Consider the following 24,567-nt stretch of genomic DNA (forward strand, 5'->3'; position numbering starts at 1 on the left):
AGGGCAAGAGTTGGTCCCTTCCATCTCGTATCCTCAGAACCTCCCCGACTGCCTTGACATATCATAGGCATACACAGATGTTTCTGGAATGGCTAATGAGGATCTTTGTGGTTTTATGTAATAAGAGAAACCGGTGCTCAGGCCCAAGTGTTTCTCTCTGAGGGGTTCTCACCAGAGGCTGGGTTGGAAGAGAAACTTGATTTCTTCCCATCTCTCCCCCTAACAACCACTCCCCACCACCTTGCAGTTGACCAACAAGTTTCATGTGTGACCAACAAGTTTCAGGAAGATTGTATGATACCTCCTAATCTTTGATCTGTCTGCTCCTCTCCTGTCTCGGTTCCTTAAATGGGGCCTTCAGCCGTCCTTTTTGGGACTATTGCAAAAGACACCTAAACGTCTCCCATTCACAACCCCATGCGGGCACAAGCATGCTGAGTGTTACAGAGGCTGTGCTTGACACTGTCTCTCTGCTGCTTACAAATCTCTCATGGCTCCTGCTGTTTTGGGACACTGCGTCTGTGAAACAGGCCGGAATCTTCCCCTGCTGACCTCTCCTATGTCTACAGCCCCACTTACTGGGCTCCAGCCACATTAAGCAACTCACAGCCCTCCCAAGCCCCGACTGCCAGCTCCCTCCCCTCCATGCCTTCCTTCTGACTGAGGGCTTTGGGCAAGTACATCCCACCCCAGTTTCTGACTGCCTATTTCCTGCTGATTCTTCCTGGCCCAGTTCGAATATCTGTCATCTACCCTAGAAAGTCTTCTTCATCACTATCCTCCCCCAGGTAAAGGACAGCCATTGCTCTGTGCTCCCAAAGGGCCTGAAGCTGATAATCATTTGTTTTTTTAACTTCTATCATAATACTACTTGGGGCTTCAAGGGGGGCTCAGTGATAAAGAATCTGCCTGCAATGTGGGAGACATGGGTTCAATCCCTGGGTCAGGAAGATCCACTGGAGGAGGAAATGGCAACCCACTTCAGTAATCCTGCCTGAAAAATCCCATGGACAGAGGAGCCTGGTGGTCTGCAGTCCACGGGGCTGCAAAGAGTAAGACACGACTCAGCAACTGAGCTCGCACACAAATGCATGGTACTACTTTGCACAAGAAGTGTGCAAAGCCTCAGTATATAAGTTCAGTATTTTCCACAAGGTGTCATGCAACTGGGGTCAAAAAATAAAACACTACCAGGTTCTCAGAAACCCACTCCTGCCTTCTTTACAACCACGTTGGAAAATTGTCTGGTGATACTTACCAAAACCAGATGATTTTCCAAGTGGATGAATGGTCCCAAGTCCTTTCATCCTGTCTTGACAATGTTGACTGTTTAGTTTGTTTCAACTTGTGAATCATAAGATCCTGTGATCAGGGATTATTATTCTGTTACCTCCTTACTACTGTTCCTATCACAGAACTGGCATATGATAAGTTCTCTATAAATGCTAACCAAATGAAGGAGTGAATTAATTAAATGAATGCATGAGAGAGAAAGGTAAAGAATATGCACTCTCAGTTTGGATAACGGTCTCAGATTTCTTCCGATCGATGCTTTGTGCACATTCCTCATTTGGAAGCCACAGTAGTGGCATGATTCTGGGTTCCCATCGAAACTCACAAAAGACCAGATGTCCTCTAGAGATTTTCAGAGGAAAAAAAAGGCTTAAAGGTCATCTGTTTTAATCAGAAAAACCAGAATTCTAGGAAGAGCAGGCTAGTTAAATTGGTTTGACAGTCAACCTCAGCAACAAATGCAGCTTCTAGCATCTTCTCAGATTGGTTCATTTTCTAAGATCTGTGATTTTTAAATGAGGAGTAGGATCAAAGGTCAACCTTACCCCCTGGAGCACAAGCTAAGTATGTTCTGTAATCACATCACAGAGCAAGCTTCAAAAGCCCACAGTGTAGTGACGGCAACCACCTGTCTATCTTCGCACCAGATGAATGGCTTTCTGATGCCATTAATCAGAAAGGTAGCTGAATAAAGAGCAGCCGATGCTTATTTAACCAAGCCCTCCTCATCCTGTCACAAGTGAAGAGCACATGCACAGTCCTGGCCCAGGTGAGAAAGGGAACCTGCTGGAAACTGCCAGAAGCCTGTTATTTTCCTGTAACCTTTCAGAGCCTGGAGGTGTCACCAGTGACAGTCAGGAATGACAAACAAATAATGCTTTTCCAAAGCACAAGACCCCAAGGAAATGGAGATCCAACTCTACAAGGTACCCCCGCCTCCCCAGAACCTGAGCCTGGTTCGGCACAATGGTCTCCCTAGAAAATACTGTAATGTTAGCATGTCCTGAGAATTGTGCTTTGATGACTGTGTGTGGCAGAGGAAGGCAGCAACAAAAGGTTGGCCCAGCAAGTTGTTGCTTTCAAAGTGCAAATCGGAACTTACAGCCTCCAGGAAGATGAAAGTTCAGTTCAGCCGCTCAGTCGTGTCCCCCAAATTTGTTCTGATTGAACAGAGCTGGTCCTGCCAAAAGTCTCAGTCAAGTCCGTTCTTCCCTTCAGGCCAGGATCACATTGCCAGCAGCCTATTCAATTGTCAACACCAATGACCCATCCTAATTCCGAAGGTCCAAGGCCAGAATCACTCTGCCGCTGAACCTGCTGGGAAATCACCTGCTGTAGTTTCTGCTGTCCGAGGCACTGCATGGAGAGCTGCAGATAGCAGGGCAAACCCGCGGAGTGGGAAGAACAAGAACAGGAAGCTACAAGCCCAGCTCTGCTCCCCATGACTTGCAGAACGGCTTTCTTCCAAAGGCTTCCCCTCTCTGAGCCTCAGTCTTCTCATCTGTGAAGTGGGAAAGCCACACCCTTCTGATTGAGAACTGAAACAATGCACAGCAAACTTTCCTCTGGGCTTGAGAGAAGGAATTTAGTGAACAAACACCACCTCTCCCTCCCAACATAGCTGCAACAATGAAGAGTCAGGAGAACCAGATTCGAGTCCTGATTCTGCCAATTATTTGCTGAAGAAGGTCTCTGGGGCCCAGGCTCCTTACAGCAAGCCTCACCTGCAGGGTCCTGAGGGTGGAGCAGAGATGAAGGAAGGCACTCTGTGAGCAAGCCCCACAGACGGTGAACTCCTCATCTACAAGGTGAGAAGAATCATAGGAACTCCGGCATTTGGAGACTTGAACCACACATTCCATGTGTAAACACTTAGTCCAGTGCCTGAGACAGAGATGACGTTCCATAAATGTTACTTTTTAACTGAAGTAATCACTAGGGTGTCATTTAATTAATAATTGTTAGAGCACAAATGATGATGGTTCTTAGCCTTACCATTGAAGCAAATTAAAGTTCTGCCCTTGGGGAGACTGTGTCAAGCTAATCGCATCTCCCTGGGGCCCCACCTGCCAGCAGGGGATGTGTCTAATGAGGGGTGCTCTCTCCGACTCCACCCCCACACCCCCCAAAAAAAACCATGCACCAGGTAGAGACCTGCAGCACCAGATAAGCCCCCTTACCACAGAAAGAGAAAGCCCATTCCAGTCTGGCAAAACACACCCCTCAATTTCACCTGTTTATCTGTTTACTTTTTTAACTTTTGGACTTAAGCTGCTTGCCGCCCTGCACCCCTGGACCTCCAACCAGCCTGAACTGGTTCTCCTGCAGACTGGAGCCTGGGACAGTGCCTCTATTGCCCTGTGTACAGACTGATTTCTACCCTGTGCAAAATCAATCCCGGGTGTGTAATTTCTCTGGCGACTCAGCCTCAGAGAGAATGCTTCCTTGGCAAGTTCCCGGATCACCAAGGGCAGGAGCAAGCAGGCTTGCCAGCAGCCAGCCCTAGAGAGACAGGGAGATTTGGAAGCAGAGTGACCAGGGAGCGGCGCTGAGTTGAACTCCATCTCACCGGCGGAACATTTGGGGGCGCAGATAATCCTGAACCGAAATAGCCAGGGTAGGGGTTACACTCAGGAAGTCTAAGTGGCTGGGTTAATAAGGCTTTTAGGATTCCTCATGCCGAGTCTGCAGAGTGCAAACTTCTCCAAGCATCAATTATAAGAACATAAAACTTTCCAGAATAGAGAAAGGGCGCTGAGTTCACAATGCTTGCCGGGGTCTGATGGATCTTCATCTACCCCCTCCGAATCTTCCAAGTGCTTCATTACTTGGCTCCCTCAGCTATTCTCCAGTGCCTTCCAAACTCCTCCGAACTTTGCTTTAATGAGCAGCCTCTGTTTATTAACTCTTTGGTCAAAAAGAAAAAAAAAAAGTGAAACCTAATGCATCTCATTTCCTGCAAATTGCAGAAGGTTGATCTCCATCTAATAAAACTGTGCATAGGGTGTTAGACAAAATGTTTTCTCCTGAAGGATGGGAGAGCTGACCACTTGCTGTCCCCAGCAGCGTGCTGTTGGGCTTCCAGGTGTATGTTCTTGGGACACATTCAGTGACTAAGCTTCAGTTTCTTGATCTGTAGCTTGGGACTGCTTCCTAAGTGATGGCATTTATTGTGATGATTAAGACACAAGATCCCTAAACTTCCCTCGTGGTCCAGTGATTAAGACTCTGCAAGTCCACTGCAGAGAGCACAGGTTCAGTCCCTTGTCGGAGAATTAAAATCCCACATGTCATGAGCTGCGGCCAGAAGAAACAGAAATACCATGATCTCTGCCCACTTTGAATATACAATGTACCAGGCATTGTGTTGAATTTTCTAGGCAAGAGTACTGGAGCGGGTTGCCATATCCTTCTCTAAGGGATCTTACCAAACCAAGGAATCGAACCCTCATCTCTTGTGTCTACCTGCACTGGCAGGCAGATTCCTCACCACCACCGCCACCTGGGAAGCCCCTAAGAAGCCCCTGGGATGGAGCTACCACTATCCTCCCCATTTACCAAATGAGGAGACTCGGACAAAGAGTTATGAACAGGATTCGCCCAAGGCAGTGGGAGCTGAGAGTCAAGCCCAGGCAGCCTGGTGCCCTCATTCTTAACCAGTAAGAGCTTTTCCTTTTTCTATCTCCCCTTCACTTCCCCGCTCCTTCCCTTTGCTCTCTGACATCCCACCTCCTTTCTAACGTTGCATCTGTTCCTTAGACTTGTGCCTGTCTTTAAGTTTGTACATAGTCTGACCAGTCATTTCATAGGTTCCCCCCACGGCGTCCTCACTCCTGCCAGTGCAGCTAAGCTGACTTCCTCTTTCTTGACTGCAGTGGCCATTCCTTCTTCCTGCAGAATCTAATACTTTCTCCATCCCTTCTCTCTTTACCTTCTAAGATGTCTGCAATTTCCTCCTTGAAATTCCCTCTTTCCTACTTTGACATTGTAATACTCTGTATTTCTCCCCCCTCACATGGTTACCAATCCATTCATCCACCTGTCCAAATCTGCCCAGTTCATTTAACACTTATCTGAGTTCAGATTCTCTGTAAACTTGGACAAGTCATTTACTTTTCTGACCATCTATTACCTCACCTATAAAACAAATATTTAAAACATAGTTCACAGGATTGTTGTTAGCTTTAAATGAGACAGCAGATATAAGGAAACCTGGCTCAAAGAGGTACTCAACACATACTAATTGTCTCATTGCTAGCTTTCTCCCAATCAACCTTCGAGTTCTGAAATCATTTCTGGCATGCTTTTTCTTTCTTCCCCACCAGTCCATTCACCAGCAAGCCTCTAAATCTGGTCCTTTCTCTTCCACACTTCTTTTGACCTCCATTAGCTCACAAGCTGGCCTTGCCTTGGTTTTTTCTGGACCCAATCCATCTTTCACACCACCCCCACATTAATTTTCCTGAAATATTATTTTTCACTATGTTACTCCCGTCTTCAAAATCTCCAGACTCTCTAGTATCTATTTATTCCATGTTTTCTTCTTTCACTTTTCAAGTTTATTATGTTTTTCATTATAAATGTAATATACACATGTCAACGGAGACATAAACTGAAAGGGGGGGGAGGGCAGGAAATCACTCAGAAACCCATCACATGAACAAAGCTACAGTTAGCATTTTGAAAAATATCCTTTCAGATTTCACAACTCTTTTCCATATATACAGACTTTTTGCTTAGTAAGAATCCTATCCCACACACATTCTATTCAGTATGCATTTCTCACTTTGGTGATATTTTTCATGTCATTGCTGTCTTCATAACTTTCCCCTTTAGTGCCTGTGTAATATTCCATTGAGTCACTTAACCAGTTTCCATCTGCTAGAAATTTAGCTTATTTGTCAAGCACTTAGGAGAGCCAGGCACATGGCAAATACTCAATGAATGCTGGTTATTGTCATTATTTCCAATTTGTGCTGACACATATTTGCTGAGAAGTATTTCTGCACATCTTTTTCTGTAGTATTTAGCTCTTTAACCTCTTTAACTTCTCAGATGTATATTACTGACTCAGATGTAGATTACTGGGCTTTACTGTTTTTGTGCCTTGTGATACTGATGGCAGCACATGCTGACATCTTCCCACTGACAAGGCCATATCCCTTCTGGCTGTTCACTAATGGACCCAACTTCCACTGCAAGAACCTACAGCTCTTTCCTAAAGGCTTTCTCTGGAACAAGAGTCCACTAGTGGAACCAGCAGTCCAATAGTGCTCAAACTCGATGCCACCGGGGACAGTTCCAAAACAATGCCCACCTAGATTTGAGCACAGGTGGGATAGCTCTGAGGGGCCCACACCGGCTCCCAGTGGCCCCATATACCTGCAGGAGCAGCTGTCTGAGCCACAGGCGTGTCACGTAACTGCCTCACTTCCTTGCTTTCCTTCCCCACCCTGCTACAGTTCTCCCTGGCTCATCTCCCACATGAAATTAACTGTGTTCAAATTCTCCCCTCGGAACCTGCTTCCGGAAGAACTCGGGCTGAGACTGTGACACTTACAGGCAAATGGTTAACACCCATGCTAACACCTGTCCATTTACCTCTTCAAAGAACCAACTTCCACTTTCCAAGGTCTCGTGGTTCGCTAGACCAGGATTTTACAGGGTTGTCCTGAATCCCCATCCCAGTCGTATCAGATAGATATCATGGCCTTCATTTCAAAGACCTGGCAGCTGAAGCACAGAGGGTTTAAGCAACTTTGTCCATGGCCACACAGCCCTGCAGGGGCAGAGCTGGGATTCAAACTGTAATTCCACTTTCCCCCGAGGCCTGAGCTCTTAACCTACAAGGTGTCCTGCCAGGCACTGCCCCATAATGTTGTTAGGATCCTCCCCCGGACCCTAGGCAACCACTAACCTACTTTCAGTTTACATGGATTTGCCTATTCTGGGCAGTTCTTTCCATTTCATAGAGTCATAGAACACGTAGCATTTTGTGTCAAGGACTGCCCAAGTCTGAATCTCAGCCTCAGAGCTAAAAAGCTGTGTGACCTTTACCAAGTTCCCCTGGAATTTCTCCATCTGTAGAATGGAATTAAAATCATACTAGATATACCACAGAGTCATTGGAGGATTGAATGTGCTAACCAATACATCTAAAATACTCACACAGGGCTCAGCTCACATTAGGCACTACTGAGATGTCAACCTCCATTACAGCCATGACTACAAATATTACTAGTCTGCTGTTCCTCTGCCCCAAAGCGCGTGACTGGTGGTGGGAATCCAAAGATGAACAGAGCACAAAAAACAGAGCTCTTGCCCTCCCCCAGCACACAGCCTGGTGGGGACTATATGATTGGGAAACCAGTTTAAATGAACGCAAAATCTTATCACATGCATATTTAACTAACATAAATCCAGGTCTTTCACCAAAAAGAGAAGGAAAAAGAACAATTTAAATACTGCAATTAAATTCTGTAAAATTATATCATGCATATATCCTTCATTACACAATGTACATCCCTGCATGCATTTATACATTGTTACATATTGATTACAGTAAGGGTTGCATACACAAAACCGAACACATTGCAATTTAATGGGCAACTGAAGAGATCTCAAGGTTAATGAAGACTCTGTGTTTGCCTTAAACCTTGACTGTGTAATCTAACCCTTGGGTAAAATGTGACTCTATTGTGTGTCGACAACAATAATTCACAGTGATTCCAGATAAACGAAATTAAGCAACAAGTACCAGGCAGAGTCGGATGTTAGGCTGCAGTAGCTTCTAGCTGGTCATTGCCAATTTGCAAAACACCACTTCTGCCCTCCACAAATTCACAGAATCATTTTGAAAATAAACCACATAAACATACTCGTAAGGGATTGGTGACTGGCAGAACTGGGTTTAGGAACCAGGTGGAAATGATCTCTCACCTACCAGCAGATGGGACAGGCAGACACGAGAAGGGCGGTGCTTTCTCCTGCCCCACCCTTTGCCCACCTTGTCATTCTCCAGAGCACTCATCACCACCCGGCACACACCGTGTATCTACCTGTTCCTTTCTTTCTGTCTCTCCCCCAACCAGCATGGAAGCTCACTGGGGCAGGAACTGTGTGTACACTGTTCACATCTGTATTCCCAGTGCCAAGAAGACATCTGAATGCTTTGAAGGTAGTCAGTAAGATCTGTTGGTGAATGAATGAATGAGGGTAATTATTTAGACAACCTCTACTTTTCTTCCATCTTCTGTCTCCCAAACACCCATAGTCTGTTCCTCCAATCTCAACTTGCTTATTCCTTAATTATTCAAAAGTAATGGGAAAATATTACACACCAAAAACGAGGTCCTAAGGGAGCATTCCAGGGCTTTGGCATACTGGTACCATCTAGTGGGAAAGAGCATGTTTGCAGGTAGGTACTAAACTGAATTTGGAGGGTTGATAAAAACAACCACCACAACTGTTTCCTTTATCATTAACTCTACTAAGCAAGTTTTCTGTAACTCATGATAGTGGCAACTGGAATCCCTCACAAAGTCATGTTCTACCCAGGGCATACACTGCCCGTCCAAGCACCTGCCATGCCTCTTCATTTTTCTGCTCAAGAACTTTTCCAAAATCATGGTTGCCCCCAGGGTCACAAAGGCTCAGTGGGAAGACAGGAATTTTGGCACCAGAGGCCACCCCTGACCGATGAAAGACAGACTCCTATCCAGCAGAGGGACCATTCTAAAGTGAGTTTTACACAGCTCTTCCAAGGGCCCCCAGCAGCAGTGGGCCTCAGTTGCCCAGGACAATAACCAGCTCAAAGATACGCTTTTTAATTGGCTTCCCTTCTTTTTTGTTTCACAGTTCTCACTTCTATGAACTGGAATTCTCTCTCATATCAGCTCCCGTCATCGAAGCCTGTGTCTCCATTACTATTTGGGGGAACTCGATCCAAGATATAGGGTCTAGCACCAATATACCTTTGGGTGATAAGAAAGCCTTAAGAATTAGTCAAGATAACTACTGTAAACGCTTAAATATTGTATATTTTAGAGCTGGTCTAAGAATTGCTTTCCATAGTTGACTCCCAAAATCTTTACCTTGATCTAAGTTGAGGAGAATCAACAGTAATATGTGGTCCTAAAGAAGTACATTTCCAATGCAGACGAGAGAACAAAGATAAAGGTCTGGTCTCTATCCCTGGGCTCTGCTCTGTTCCAATTTGACCAACTGGTGAGATGGCTAATGGTTTAGACTAGACAAGGGGTCAACAACCTACAGCCTGAGGGCCAAACCCAGCTCTGCCTGTTTTTGTAAATAAAGTTTTATTGGAATACAGGCCTGACCATCAGTTTACATACTGTCTGTTGCTGCGTTTATGCTGCATTGATAGTGCTGAGTAGTTGCAAGAAAGACCATATATTTACTCGATAGCCCTTTATAGAAGGAGATTACCTGCCTGTGGTTTAAATCGTTGGTTGCCATAGTTTTAGATTCCCAAAAGCAAAATTTCAAGAACAGCTAAAAATAGAGATTGGACAAAGGTTTGCCAACAGCACCTTACCACTGAGGACAAAAATGCCCTCTGTGTATTAGCCAACTTCGTTCCACAAATCATAGGGCGTTTTAACCTGAAAAAGTAGAAAGGTCATAGCATCAGAATAATGAACTTCCCATCCCAAGAGAGAGTAGTGGGTGAGCTTAGAACAACTGCCTAGCCCATTTTAATTTTTTTTTCATAGCACTACAATTTTCCAAAATTATCATGTTTACTTAGATTTGTTTTTCATTCTCTTTCTCCCTCACAAGAACATAGACTCCACGAGGGCAGGCGATCTTGTCTTTCTTAATCACTGCTGCTTACCCAGTGTCAAGCACCGTGTTTAAGATACAGTCACTGATCAGTAAATATTTGTTAATGAATGACTCAGTCAAGTGTGAACTGCCTAGACTGAGGCAGATATAAACATCCTGAGAGAGGCAGAAAGGCACGACCGTTGTGTGGGCGGCGAGGACTGGGACAGAGGGGGAGCGTGAGCACCTGCGCAGGGCCTCTGTGAATGCCCCCTACTCTATCTCCAGGACGTGAAGCGGCGCCAGCCACATGACAGGTACTCAACAAATGCTCAGTGAGTTAGTGGCTACCCTGAGTAAAGGCCCTTATACTGAATTAAGAGGAATAAGAAAACTCATCTGATAAAATGCAACTAAACTTCAGTTTGGATTCCCAGGTAGTTCAGTGATAAAGAATCCGCCTGCCAATGTAAGAGATACAGGTTCAGTCCCTGGGTCAAGAAGATCCCCTGGAGGAGGAAATGGCAACCCACTCCAGTATTCTTGCCTGGAAAACCCCATAGATAGAAGAGCCTGGCAGGCTACAGTCCATGGGGTCACAAAGAGTCAGACATGACTGAGCGACTGAGCTAGGCACAAACTTCAGTTTAGATTCAGCCCAATTGCAACCCTATAGATCCGAGTGTCTCAATACAGCTACAGGCTGCATATTTCTCATTTGCCTATAGACTGAGAAAACAGTGTTGCAGACACTGGCACTCAGGAGGCACTGGCTTGGACAGTGAAGTCCTCGGCACTCCCTGAGAGGGATGCCGTCCAGCCTCAGGGCTCAGGGGCATGCAGGAAACTGCCAGAGAATTAACCTGCACAGTGGAATTAGCCTGCAGGGAAGCCACACCTAGGCTGGGTCCTGGCATCTGTGTGGCGATCCTCACTGGGATGGCTGTTCTTGTTGGGGGAAGCTTAAGGTGTGGGTGAGTTGTTTGTCCCTGGTCAAAAGCAAGGACTCAGCAATAAAGAATACAGATAACCCTGAGCTAAACCAGTTCTGAAGGTTGTAACTGGTAATCCAGAGAGGAGGTCTGGGTCCCAGGCCTCCTTTTAGAGATGGGGAATTCAAAAATGAGGTTACTGCAGGCAGCCGTTTCGACCCTAGAAGAGTCAGAGAACAAAAGAGTGAAAGAAGAGAATTCTTACATCATTTGAGGGGACAAGGGAGCAAGTTTTTGTACATTAGGGAAATATGGAGGAAAATGGATATGCACAGAAATCAGAAAAGCATGGGTTCAACCCCTGGTCCCAGTTCTTAATGGCTGTGTAGCCTTAGGCAGATGACTCGACCACTCTGAACTTCTTTTCATCATATATAAAATGAAGACAAGAATACTTGCCCCTAAGAGTTGCAATAAAAATTTGAGGTAATGTATGTAACTGGTACTTAGCAGTAAGTTATACAGCAAGTTTATTACAGTTATTTTGATTTATTTTAAATAATATGCTCATGGTGTTGACAAGCATACCCACATACACACTGTCCTGATAAAGCCTCCTGGGAACAGCTGCTGGGAAGAAACATCTGGAAGATATGATCCCACCAGATCAAATGATTTTTTTTTTTTTTTAATTTTTATTAGTTGGAGGCTAATTACTTTACATCATTACAGTAGTTTTTGTTATACATTGATATGAATTAGCCCTGGATTTACATGTATTCCCCATCCCAGTCCCCCCTCCTACCTCCCTCTCCACCCGATCCCTCTGGGTCTTCCCAGTGCACCAGGCCCGAGCACTTGTCTCATGTACCCAACCTGAGCTGATCAAATGATTTTATGAGGCATAAAATCCCCAGGAGAACGATCCTTGGGGAGCCACAGTATGAGAACTGGCAAATCCTTCTCTGGGGAGCAAACTTAATTTTTTATTTTTCAATGTCTGTACAGTTTTAAGTACATGAGTATTTTTCCCCTGTAAGTTAGTCAGACACTCAAGACCAAGGCCCCCTGGTACCTTCAAACCATAAAGTGCCTTGCAGCACCATGTGTTAAAGTTAAAGCAACCAGCATTCCTTAAGCCCCCAGCATTAGCAATTATGGGATGAAGCCATGAGCATACATTTATTTAATGCTCACCAGCACCCTGCTAGGCAGGTATTGGTATTCTCCATTCTTGTTTAGACACAGGAGGAAACAGAAGAAGAGGAGGGAGAAAGGGGTAATTGATCAGAGGCCACACAGCACGCAAAAGGCTGGGTCAGAATTCAGATTGGATTCTCAAAGCTTCAGAAGTCTCCCTGATGCTCCTAAACTAAGACACCAGCTCCTCTGGGTCCCAGGAGACCAGAGACCCTAGTTCACCTCCAGAACTTCCCCTACTGAGGACCAGGACTGTGTAATAGCACTCGTCTCTGCATCCCCAAATTAGCAGAATTCTTGGCATTTGCCAGAAATGAAAAAGTATGGGGAGAGAAGAAAATATGGGAGGGAAGGAGGAAAGCTGGAAGGAAAGGAGAGAGGGTAGTTGGCTCTTCAATGCCAGTTTAGCTCCCATTGTTTCTGGTTGTAATAATTAACAAATTCGTATTATTTCAGCTATTTATTACTTGTTTCTTGTTGGCAGCCCTTGGAAGACCACAAGACCCACAATAACAGGGTTCTTATCCATCTTGTTTACCTATGAACTCCCCAAATGCTTCCGTAAATACTTAGCACGTGGACGACTGTACATCGCTCACCTTCTGAGGATAATGTACCTATGCTGTTTTTCTTTTGAGACAGCAGTTGTTATACTTTTACAAGGACACCACTGCCCGGCACCCAGCTGAAGATTCTGCTACTACACCAAGAAACGTAAGCATTGCCAAGGCTATATCCTATTCTGAAATGAAGGTCTCTTAGCATTCGCAATGTGATTGCTGAAAGTAGTAGATCATTATTTGCTTCATGTAGGAAATATTTCTAGTGCTGCTGATTAAATGTTCAAGAAACGATTAAAGGGCTTGGCAATGTTTCTCTCAAATATCTTTTGCATGAAAAGCCTCAGAGATTGGTTAATTACAGAGGCTACACATCAGTCACTCTAGGCAAGGGCACTGCCAGGCCCCGTGGTGCCCATCCCTGCTGCAAGCACGGACTGGTCTGCAGGCATTAGTGTCACCAGGGGCTGATGCGTCGCCTAAGGAGCATTGCTGCAGCCTGGCTCACATCTCCATGGAGATGGCCCTCAGACCCCGTTTATGATGTCAAACACCTGGGTTCCTTGTTTGGGGCAAATGGTTCCAGCTCTCTGCCAAGAGGAGGAGTGAGAACTCAAGCTTGCATCTTTAACCCCTCCCTAGCCCTTGTCCTGCCGTCTCAAACCCAGATGCCAAGCCCTGGCAAATTCTCCCCTAAATGTCTTTTGGATGCTCTGAGGAGGTTGTGTCTACTTCTCCCATCTGCAATGTCACTCCCTGGGTCTAGAGTGACAAGAGTCCCTGGATTCTTCTCATGATTGCAGGCCTAGACTGGCTTCTCCTCCAATTCATATCCAGTTCCATCCTCCAGCTACACTGCAGCCAAATTACTTTTTCAAAATAGAAACCTGGCCTTGTCATGCTGGACCCTCCCCACATTGCTTTCAATGACTTCCCCATTGCTCCAGGACAAACACCCAAATCCTTGAGATGGCTGATGAGGCCCTGGTGGGTCTGGCACCCCCAGCTGCTCCCCACGCCACTCTCTGGGCTGCGGGGTCTCCTCCTGCACGGAGCTCCCCCACCACCCACACCCCGGCGTTCCTGTGTCCATAAGCCTCACTGCTCCTCCAGACTCTGGCCCAAGCAGCAGGCTATCAGGGAAGCCTCCGAGACTCTCCATCTAGGTCTGATGCCTTTCTTATATTCACTCATTCATCTATGTTTACTGAGGGCCTACTATCTGCCAGGCTCTGTTCTAGGCCCTGGGAACACAACAGTGTTTCAATCAGATGACAGCACGTGCTGTGACGGAGCCTGTATTTTAGTAGAGGGGGAAGATGAGGCACCGTCACGCGAAACATATAGACTGGCAGGATCTGACGCAACCATGTTTCCTTCCCTCTAGCAGTTGTCTCTGTTTTGAATCATTAATGATTCCTGCCAGGGAATATCTTGGGGTCTGAGGCCCAAGAGAGCAGAGACTGAATCAGCCTTACTAACAGATGTTCCTTGAGCATACTAGGGCCTGCCTGAATATCACAGGTATTTACCAAATCCACCTGGTCCCAGGTGAACGTCCCTGAGGTCAAGCTGCTCGAGTGCTTGGGGCTTAGGAGGGATGATTGTTCATATATACCTTTACTGTCTCCCTCTCTGCAGATTCTCTGGCTGTAATTTTGAGCCAGAGCAGGAGTCAGCAAGCTTCTTCTGCAAAGGGCCAAATAGTAAATATTTTAGTCTTTGTGGGCCATATGGTGTAACAACTCTGTTGTTACAGCACAAGCCCAGCCACAGACAATTATATAAATGAATGGGCTTGGCTACGCTCCAATGAAACTATTTATAAAAACAGGCTGCAGGCAGGAATCGTCCCAGAGGCCCGTAGAGTGCAACCCCTGAGTTAGATGATCCCAGGTGCCCAGCAGCCTACAGCAGTTGGAGGCCGTGCCTGTGTGGTCTAAGTCAGACGTGGGTTCCACGGGTGGGGTCCTGCAACTCTCCGCAGACCCTACATCGATCGACAGGGTGATTATCTCAGCAGCTCCAGCTTCAGGCATTCACAGGCACCATCTTCCGCGGCACATGGAAAAGCAGTTCCCTGCCAACCCCCAGGAAGGAGACTTTGGCCTGCAGGCCGTGTTAGGCAGGAGTGGAGGCTGCCGCGCTCCTTGCGGGGTCCCCAGGCTCCCCCAGAGGCTGAGCTCACTTCCTGGCCCTGCCCAGGCATGTGCAGGGCTGTGCTCAGCTCAGCAGCTGCTCCCTCCACCCCAGCCCGGCCCGAGCTCGGCTGGGAGACACAGGGGCTTTGTGCTTCTGTAGCAGACGGGGTGTCACTCGCTGGGGCCCTTTGAAATGAGACGTGACATGTTAAAACGTGCCTAATGCTAAGGCTAATTTCCAGGAATTTGACTTCTGCTGGTAACTGACAGAAGGAAAACAATCCCCTTTATTTATTTATTTTATTTTTGGTATATGTATGTAGTTATATTTATCCTGATCTTTGGGGTCTGCAGCTACTGAAAACAATACTTATCTGAGGCTCACCTGCTGGTGTGGGATGAGTGGACAGATTAGTCTAGTATTTATGGAGCCAGAGAACATTAATTGTAGCATTAGCACCGCATGAAGACTGTGGTGGGTGTTAACTGCTAAAAACAGTTATAAATCGAAACATGTATATTATCTAGGGTGAAACAGATCACCAGCCCAGGCTGGATGCATGAGACAAGTGCTTGGGCCTGGTGCACTGGGAAGACCCAGAGGAATCGGGTGGAGAGGGAGGTGGGAGGGGGGATCGGGATGGGGAATACATGTAAATCCATGGCTGATTCATGTCAATGTATGACAAAAACCACTACAATATTGTAAAGTAATTAGCCTCCAACTAATAAAAATAAATGGAAAAAAAAAAAAAGAAAACAGCATCTGACAACATAAAAAAAAAACAAAAAAACAAAAAACACCATGGAAACTGCAGCTGGCACTAGAGGTGACAATGTCCTGCGTATAAAAGCACTCTAGACAACAGAGCTACGGAGCCAACATTACCCTGAGGTTATAAACGCTCTGCGTGTTGGCTCCGTGCTCCCAGAGTCCCCTGCAGGACTGAGGACCATAGGGTGTTGCGATGATCTGATGACGTACTTGCTGTGGGTGAGCAACACTTCGGGAATGGCGACGCCCAGCGAGCCACTGGGCTTCCAGGGCAGGGATGTCCTCGGCGTAAGCCTCTGTACAGTGCAGTGGGGCCTGCGTTCTGTCCAGTGGTCCCAGAGCCCCTTGGCTGCTGACGCATAACATTGTTTACGATGCACCAGCACTCAGGTTGACTCAGACCTGCAGCGTGTCACTTCTCTGGGGGTAAGGATCCCACAGGAAACAGTGACCTGGGTGTTACGATGCTCCGGGTTAGCCCTAGTCACCTAACCACTTTTGGTGGTGATAGCGTTCTCAGAGGTCATGTTCTTACAAAGTTCACATCCAGGTAGTTCAAACAGAGTGATGGAAAAGGGGCTAGTCCCTTCCTTTTCAAATGGCCTATCACTGAAAAATAGGCAACATCAATCTGATCAAGCCCCCAGATTTGCAAAACCAGAAGTTCCTGATGCAAATGCCTACAAGGGCAAGGAGGGGAAATGAATGAGTACAGTGGAATGGGTGGGTAGGAGGGAGTGGCAGGGATTGTGGCCAAGTACAGAGACAGGTCCTAAAGCGGGCAGCAGTGACCCAGCCAGGGAAGTGTGGCCTTGTGGGAATGTGGTTCTTGGGCTGCCTGACCTTCTGACATTTTACAAAATGCAGGAAACATGCTGTTGTTTTTTAAATATACAATATCCTACTTTTCAAAACATTCGGGCCAAACAGGATCCATCCATGAGCTACATTTGGCCTGTGGCTTCTACTCTGCAACCTCCCCCTGGAAACAAGAGTTACAGAATCGGGATTAGTGGCGTTCAGTCCCACCAAGCAGATATCTTGAAGGTTCAACCTGCTAAGCCAAAAGGTGACCCATTCATCTCCATGAGCCTTGGCTCAGTCTGCACTGCAAGTCTGAAATGTCATTTCTTCTCCCTAGCCTGCCCTTGGCTGTTTCTCTCAGTAGAGAAAGAAAGCACTTTCCACCCTAACCCTAGAATAAACCCACTACTTCACATCTGGTGAAGGTGCAGGGGCTCCTACAGTTCCAGCCAGTCATCATTTGTACAGTCTGTGCAGATATGGGGAGCCAGGCCTGAGGTCCTCAGAGGCTAGGGGACAAGTGGCGGAGAACTGTATTGGCAGCACCCTTCAGGAGGGTTAGAGTCCCCCAGGCATGTGGGAACCTTGCTGACAGCTAAGTGGAAACATGGAAAAACCGGTGGTCATCTGACTGATTCTGCTCAGCTGATTATTGTAATTGGATGACAGACCGATATTTCCCTCTCCTTTTCAACTGGTGTTGCAGGGTGAGTGGACCTGGCTAATGATTCACTTTTCTGGGTAGTGACCTAATGGGGAAGATTACCTCCTTTCACAGGCAGGACTTTGCCTGCCATGCGTTTGGCTGCCTAAAGAATAAAACCAGGTTCAACCAAAGTCAAATGACAGGAAATTTCAGAACTTCCTCACATTTCATATTGCATTGTCTACCAGGGTCTTCGAAACGTTCCCTGCTCTAATACTCAGAGGGGATAGATAGTTGAAGAGTAAAATAGAACAGAATAATGACAATAGGGAAAAAAGGAAGGAAAGATAATTTGTGCAAAATGATAGGACTTCTCATTGGGGGAGCTTGTAGAAAAGAATTGAAAATAAGGAGAACATTTTAGTTTGGTTTTGATGGAGCTTTTACACTGAAATTCCTCAAAATATGAGACGTAGATTTAGAATTTTGTAATGCTGTGGATGGAGCCCTCTTCTGGAGAAATTTTTCAACAGGTATTAAAACAAGATCAAAACACAGAGATGAGCCCACACACAAACACGGAGATATGAACGACTGTTGGCTGCTGTCACTCAGATGTGAATTGAATCCATAGTTCATCCTTTTCTTTAGCTTCCACTATACAGAAATTAACTGGACTCCCCAAGCAACTGTCTTTTGGAAGGAGGGAAAGAAAGATATTCTCAAGGAACCAGCTGTACTTTTACCTCAACAGTGAACTTCAGACCGAGACTCAACATTCACACCCCAATACTGGTACTTTTAGGTAATGCAGTTACTGCGTGCATTGGTCTGTTGGGCAATTTTGCCGTAACACAGAGAGGATATTTCTAGGGGGAAAAGAAAAGATTTTATTTAATGGAAAACACAGGGGCTAAAGATAGAAAAGGAGAGAAGGGAGGGAGGCAGAGCAGGAGATATTAGCTAAGATGACTGTTGGGGCTTCTAATATAGACTGTGGCGTTACATAAATTTCAGATCACATATTCAGCCTTGCAGTTTATTAAATCTCTTTGAGGACTTGCTAAAAAAAATTCTTCAGACACATGAACGCTACCACTTTGCAATTCCTTTCACCACTCATATCTCTGTTTCCCCAGCGCTTTTGGAATCTTACGGGCTATCACATGTTGAACCCATCTCAGAGCAAGAGATCCTCTGCAATGCTCACAATCCTTCCTCCCCAATGAAAGGGCTCTGCAAGTAAACTCTGCCCTTAAAATACAATATACGAAGTTGCAGGGGCATAAGAAGACACTGATTCTCATTTAACACCCTGGAAGTCAAGATTCTGACTCCAAGAAAAACCTCCCCATCTTAAATCAACATCTCAGAATTCCATGGAATAGTTTTAGTCACTTCCCAAGGGACTGTTCTCCAAACCTGGACCACTCCCTACAGTCCTAATACTTGGGAGATTACTCATTCATTGTTGGAGCTTTTGGCTAGATGTGACACCCAAATTGGGCTGGGGGTGGGGGAATCACATTTTGCAGTGGAATTTCTAGCTCACGCCTCTCTTGATTTGTTTTGCATTCATTATTTACCATAGCCAAATTCCAGAGGCCACTTCTGGGACTGCCTTTCCCAAAATGCCCCAGGGGAGAAGAGAGGTGACTGCTTCTCTGCTTTGCCAGCTTCCAGCCATTGTTGCTTTGAATTCCTCTTCCCTCTTCCAAAATGCCTAAAACAGCAACCTAGCCAATAAACTTACAGAGATTGATGGCTTCCAAAACCAGACCCAGTGTATTTCAACAGTGGTAGAAAAACACACACATACTTGCCTGAACACCACTAAGGCCAAGTGACTAATCTGCTTTATTACATTGATTTTCCCCTTTCTTACGTTTTCTCTCTGCCTGGGGAAAGTTTTGTTTTTGCTTGTAGGCTCAAAGGCCCCCAGACTCTCCGCACCTTTCCACTATGTCAGACAGAGCTTTGCACTTGAACCTCTTGCTGGTTAACTGATTTGCACCACAATGATTTCCCGGCAAGGTACTATTGCTACCAGGATATCAGTTACTGTCCTAAGGTGGACATTTGCTCTGATTATGAATAACAGTCTAAGAGAGAAATAAGCCTCTCAGGGAAGGCAATTGAATTCAAGGTAAAACCTCTGCTCCTCCATCCTAAAGAAACAGAGAGACAACAGCCTTCAGAAGCCACCTGTGCCAGTCAGGTCCTGGGAGAAGAGAAACCCCAGTTGCTTTGCAAAAGGCATCATGTCAGCCCCTAGAGCACAGGAATTGCTGGGTGCTGGCATGTGGTCTGATTTGCTCAAAGGAAGACAAAACTTTGGGCAAACCCTGGAATCCTAACTGAAGTCAAGAACGTCCATGGAGAAAAGGACTGTCAAGTCCTGGGTCAAGTGGTGGTAAGGGCTCCCAGACACGGAAATCTCCCAGAGTGCTAGGACTGGTGCTACACGCATTACCGAGGACATCCTGTTGAATGCAATCTAGTCCGCCCAGCAATCCTAGGAAGGTGACAGAATTACTTCACCATGGAGAATCTGGAAGTTCAGCGAGGTTAAGCAGGCTGCCGGCACTGGCGGAGGGGATCTGTCTGAATCAGAGCCATGCTCGGAACCACCCCCTAAGTTAGTATGTATATACACACACGCACACATATACACACGCGCCTCTCAGAGATGGTGAGGAGTTCAGAAAGTCTAGAAAACTGGCTCACAGACAGGCACAGGATTTGTGGCAGGACTTAAAGCTACAGGGACCTCAAGAGAATCAGCCCAAAACCCTAGTAGGGAAGAGTAGGGGGCTGTGGATCCAGGGAAGAACGAAGTCATGAGCGGGCGGTGGACTCACCAGCCAGGCACCCTACTCTGTCCCCAGGCACCATCATCCACCCTCACCCCCTCACACTGAGTCATTACCATGGTTACGGCTTCCTGGGACACTGACCCATTTCCTAAGGTGGATGCCTCCCTGGTCTCCCCTCAGAAGGCTGCACTGCATCTCTGCAGTCCAGCCAGCCCCTGCCTGGGACTCCAGGGACCTCACCGCCCCCCCCCCCCCCACCCCACTCACACCCTCACACATGTGTGTGCCTCTTGCCCTGGCATCCAGCAGTCCTGGCCAGGAACTCGACACCCATTCCCAGCACCCCAGGGCACTCCCTGTCTCCTTCCCTTCTCTCTGCCTGGCCCTGCCCCGATCTCATCCACCCACTTGTAGGCTGCCAGCACATGCCATGTCCCGTAAGCTGCCAGGAAGGCCAGGGGGACTGGGTCACAGTGCTGTCAGAAAACGGGCCCCAGAGCAGGGCTGAGCCTGCCGCCACCAGCACCTCCAGCCTGGCCTCCTTTCCTGCACACAAACTTCCTGAGATCTCGGAGACGGTTGCAGAAGGACCACGTCTCCATCGCCCCCCTCTCCCGGGTCGCCGGCCCTCCCCTGCCGCCTCAGCGCTCGGAGGGTTAACAGGCAGCTGCAGCCTGGTGGGCAAGGCTTGAACTTTTGCCGCGCTCCGCGCCCGCCCTCGAACACCGCAGAAGCGGCAGTCGGGGCTCGGGCGGTAGTTACAGGGGGCTAGACAAAGCGGGAGCGGGAGGGAGGGGGCTTTGCTGGGGCCTGCGCCCGGGCGAAGGGATGAGCTAGGGCCCTTGTGGGCCCGAGGTCAGGAAGGGAATGGACCCCGATGCGGGCGCGGCCAGCGCCTTTGAGCGACAGCGGCAGCCGGGCTGCGGCGTTCGGCGGGCCGGAGGCGCCTTCCTGCGCGCCGCCCTGCCGGGCGAGGGGGCCCGGGCGCCCCGGGAAGTCGGCGATACCAGGCCGGCCTCTCCAGCCCGGCAGCCCGCAGTCCGGACCCGAGCTGCGCTTCCCCGATCGGCGCTGGGCTGGGGAAACCACGACTCCTTGGAGTCGCCTCCAACTGAGTCTCGCCAATTCATGAGCCTACAGAGGAGGCGAATCAAAGTTACCCTACTTGATGTCGGCGAGAATGTCGCCCCTGCTTGCAAAAAAGAAAAAAAGACTCGGAGCTCTCTCCACCTCTCCTGAACGTATACACACACACACACATACACACACACGCAAGCCAGAGTGGGAGACTGCCCCCCCCCCCCACGCCCTAGGATTTCAGGGGCTAGGAATGACCTCCCTTTAGAGCCCCCGAGCTGTCTTTGCCGCCGCACCCGGAGTCCCCCGACCCCACGAAAGCCCCCTCGCCCAGCCCGCGCCAGGCAATCGGAATGCAGAAACGGGGCGCGGGGCGCGCCCAGCAGCCCCCTCTCCCCTACCTGGGACAGGAGAACGCAAAGGACGAGCGGAGTTGTCGGCTGCATTTTGCCCGACTAGAAGCGCCCGGCGGCGTTTTCATTCATGCACGCGGCTGCACTGAGCATATTTTCCGTGGGAGCCAGGCTTTGAGGAGAGGCTCTGCCTCGCCAGCCAGCCAACTTCCCAAATAGATCAGCGGCAGCATCACGAAAGCATTGGGTAGAGGCTGATGACCAGGACCAATGGCTTTACAAGACGGATTCCTTCATAAAGCTCCCTCGTTTTGCATCGCAGATACGGGGCGAGCACCTCGCCTGGCGCGAGCCCCTCGCAGGAGGCAGCCAGTTCGCTTTTTTGGACTGTTGGGGCCCAGCCCCACAAATCACGCTGGGCAACGCCAGCTGATGCCACTTTTCCAAAGAATGGAATTGCACCAGGAACTGGCGGCCACTTGCAGCCCAGTGCAAGAAATTCTCTTTATTAAAATGTTAATAAGATCCACTTTACTTCCAATAAATCAAATAAAATGACCCCAGCAGTTCCAGTCCTTTCTACGCCTGGAAAGACTTGGCGGTGGATTTTTTTTTTCTTTTTCTTATTTTTTTTTTCAACGTGGCCCAAGTTATGATGGTGTTTGGTGTTTCCCTGCCATCTCACAAATCACCAGGACGACAGATCAATTCTAGCTTGCAGAAAAAAAAATCCATCAAGGGGCAATAGATTTTATTAACTGCTCAGGTGAGAGCCTGACTGGCCGCCCGCTCCACAATTGTGCATCTGGCACCAAAGTTGAGGCCATGATTTGAGGAAACTTTTTTTTTTCTCTATCTGGATATGTTCTTTTAAAAGCTTCTAGCTATCTCCAGGGATTTGGAACAGTAGTAGCCACTGCTCAAGAGATTTTATAAGTGGGGTGCTTTGGGAATGAGGGTAAGAGGGATCTTTCGGTCTAACTTTCACAGGAGGAGTTTAAGAATGTGTATTAAAGTCCTTGCTTTATCATTTCCATACAGCCTCCTTCTAAAAGAAATTTCAAGTTTTTTTATAAAGGACAGTTTTTCAATAGAATTTATGCAACCAAAATTTAAAAAAAGAATCTGGGTCAGGAGGAAAAACTCAGAAAACTGAAATACTAAACCCAAACTCTAATGTATTTCCTCCTATTTGGATCTGAGATCCCCAGTGGCCAAAGCAATAAGAGAAACATGTAGACTACATATAAGACTAGTTCTTATATGTGCAAGTAAACAAATACCTTCTGACATAATTTCCCTGACTCTAAAAATTGGACTAAATATATGATGTGACATCTAATATAGCAGCACGCTGAGCAATGGACCACGCTGAGATCTAGCAGGCTGGTCTGTATTAGCCAAGTCTGACACAGGCCCTGAAACATGGAGACAGTCATAAGGGCATTAAATAGATGTCTAGACTTAATCAAGCAGTAGCAGAGGGTGGGGTGGGGTGAAAAATCTGGAGCAACATTTTCTAAGTTTGACCTCCAGCCCTGCCACTGGAGTTTCCCACTCTCTGTCCTCTGTTTGTCCACTGGTTATTTGAAATATAAATTGTACTGAATTCATAAGGTTGTGGAAGATTAAGTGACAAAATAACCACTCAATAAATGTAAACTGATGCACTTTTTAAAATTTCTTCATTGTCAGCAGTTCAGTCACAAGGTCATCTCATGTGGTCCCAAGGTCACTGATCAAGATGCAGTGCCATCTGACCACCCGGCTGCATTAGTCAACACTGGTCCAAGAGATGGCAACGTTGGCCAAATCACCCCCAGAAGAGCCTGAGAAAGGTGGCGGCTGCTGCTGCTTCCAGCCTCTTCAGCTTTCCACTGTTCTCTTTAGGCACCCACCTCCAAGTCTCTGAGAAGTGCAGTCAGCGTTGGACAGACGATCCGACTGTCCCAGCTTGGAATCCATATGTGTGGAGATGCCTCCCCAGGTTACCCACCAATAGGAGTAAAATGGGGTACTCTGAAGTCAGACAGACTTCAGATAAAAGCATCCTAGAGTACCCTAATTTTTATCCATTCCAGGGCAGGTGCCATCTTGTCAATCAGAGGCCCACTGGGTTGAGCCCATGGATTCAGCAGACACAGAGACAGAGAGAGATGAGGACAGCTTGGGAGATGATCAACCATGACAAGGGGTAAAGTGGGCAGAAAGATGATGTTGCAGCCACTTTTCTACAAGCAGCCACTTGGGCAGGGAAGCACACTAAGGTTAGGGTGTGTCCAAGGTACAAAGCAGCATTACTGATTTTATTGTCCTGCTGGCCCTTTCTGTGGTCTTCCCACCCCATCTGTCTCACTGCTCCTCACCAAACAGGCCCAGCTTTCCCCCTTTTTTGCAGGGTGGCACTTGCCGGCCCCGTGTGCTTACATGGGGCTGTGTGACTAGTTCTAGCCAATGAGCTGGGAGCAAAAGTGACAGGTGTCACTTCAAGGCTGGAGCACTTAATCACCAGTGTGAGACAGGTTGGTTTCCCTGGAATAGGGACTGAAATGAATATTTGTGCAGGCGGCTTATGGGGGAGTGTTCTCACCACGACCGCTGCAAGAAGGAGGGAAGCAAGACTGACAGAGGGCGAAGTGGATGACTGCAGCTGCAGCGGAGAAGCCTCGGCCAACCCCAGGAGCGCTCTGAGGCTAGAGCAGCTTTTTCGAGATGAGCCTAAGAGAGTCAGGGGGCTGCGCCTCTGTGCCTCCGGTGGGCCAATTGTCGGCTGTTCCCCAAGGAGGGGAATGATCTGTCAGAGAGCTTGGTTTGGCCAAGGACCATATTCCAGTCTGTCCTCAACTTTGTCACTTCTACATAAAACTAAGGTGTGACCTGTAACAAGTAAACAGAGGCTATGATTCCCAGGCTGCTGATGCCCTCATGCACTGGATGGGACCGGTGAAAACAGATGTAGTTTTGCCTGGCTGAAGGCCTGCTCATTCTGTCACCAGCCAGGACCAGCGCCAGCATTTACCCAAAGTCCTGGGCAGGCAGAGCGGCTCCAGCCAACCCCATTTGATTTCAGTTGAATCCCACGGGCCAGTCTCCATTCCCTCCTGTCTCAGTCCCCACAGGGTGGATTATTAGGGCTGAGGAGAGTTAACTTCAAGAGTCTTTTCAGGCCTTGAGGCTTACCTC

At 47.5% G+C, this 24,567-nt stretch overlaps 1 protein-coding gene across 8 annotated transcripts in view; it reads right to left on the bottom strand.

Annotated features, from left to right (window-relative positions):
* The window catches only part of CDH13 (cadherin 13), a 980,082-nt gene extending 958,316 nt beyond the window's left edge, over window positions 1-21,766 (bottom strand). For 7 of the 8 annotated variants that reach the window (XR_011482283.1, XR_011482282.1, XM_070451474.1 and 4 more), the window contains exon 1: window positions 9,851-9,919. Coding sequence is in view for 6 of the 8 variants with exons in the window: in XM_070451474.1 (XP_070307575.1) it covers window positions 9,851-9,904 (54 nt within the window). In the remaining 2 variants the exon portion in view is untranslated. Of the gene's footprint in view, window positions 1-9,850; window positions 9,920-21,432 lie in introns of those variants that run through there. The other variant, XM_070451475.1, reaches the window with a different exon arrangement.
* Window positions 21,767-24,567: the final 2,801 nt, after the last annotated feature.

Source organism: Odocoileus virginianus, chromosome 20, assembly GCF_023699985.2.
Source record: "Odocoileus virginianus isolate 20LAN1187 ecotype Illinois chromosome 20, Ovbor_1.2, whole genome shotgun sequence".
In the NCBI taxonomy this organism is placed as follows: Eukaryota; Metazoa; Chordata; class Mammalia; order Artiodactyla; family Cervidae; genus Odocoileus; species Odocoileus virginianus.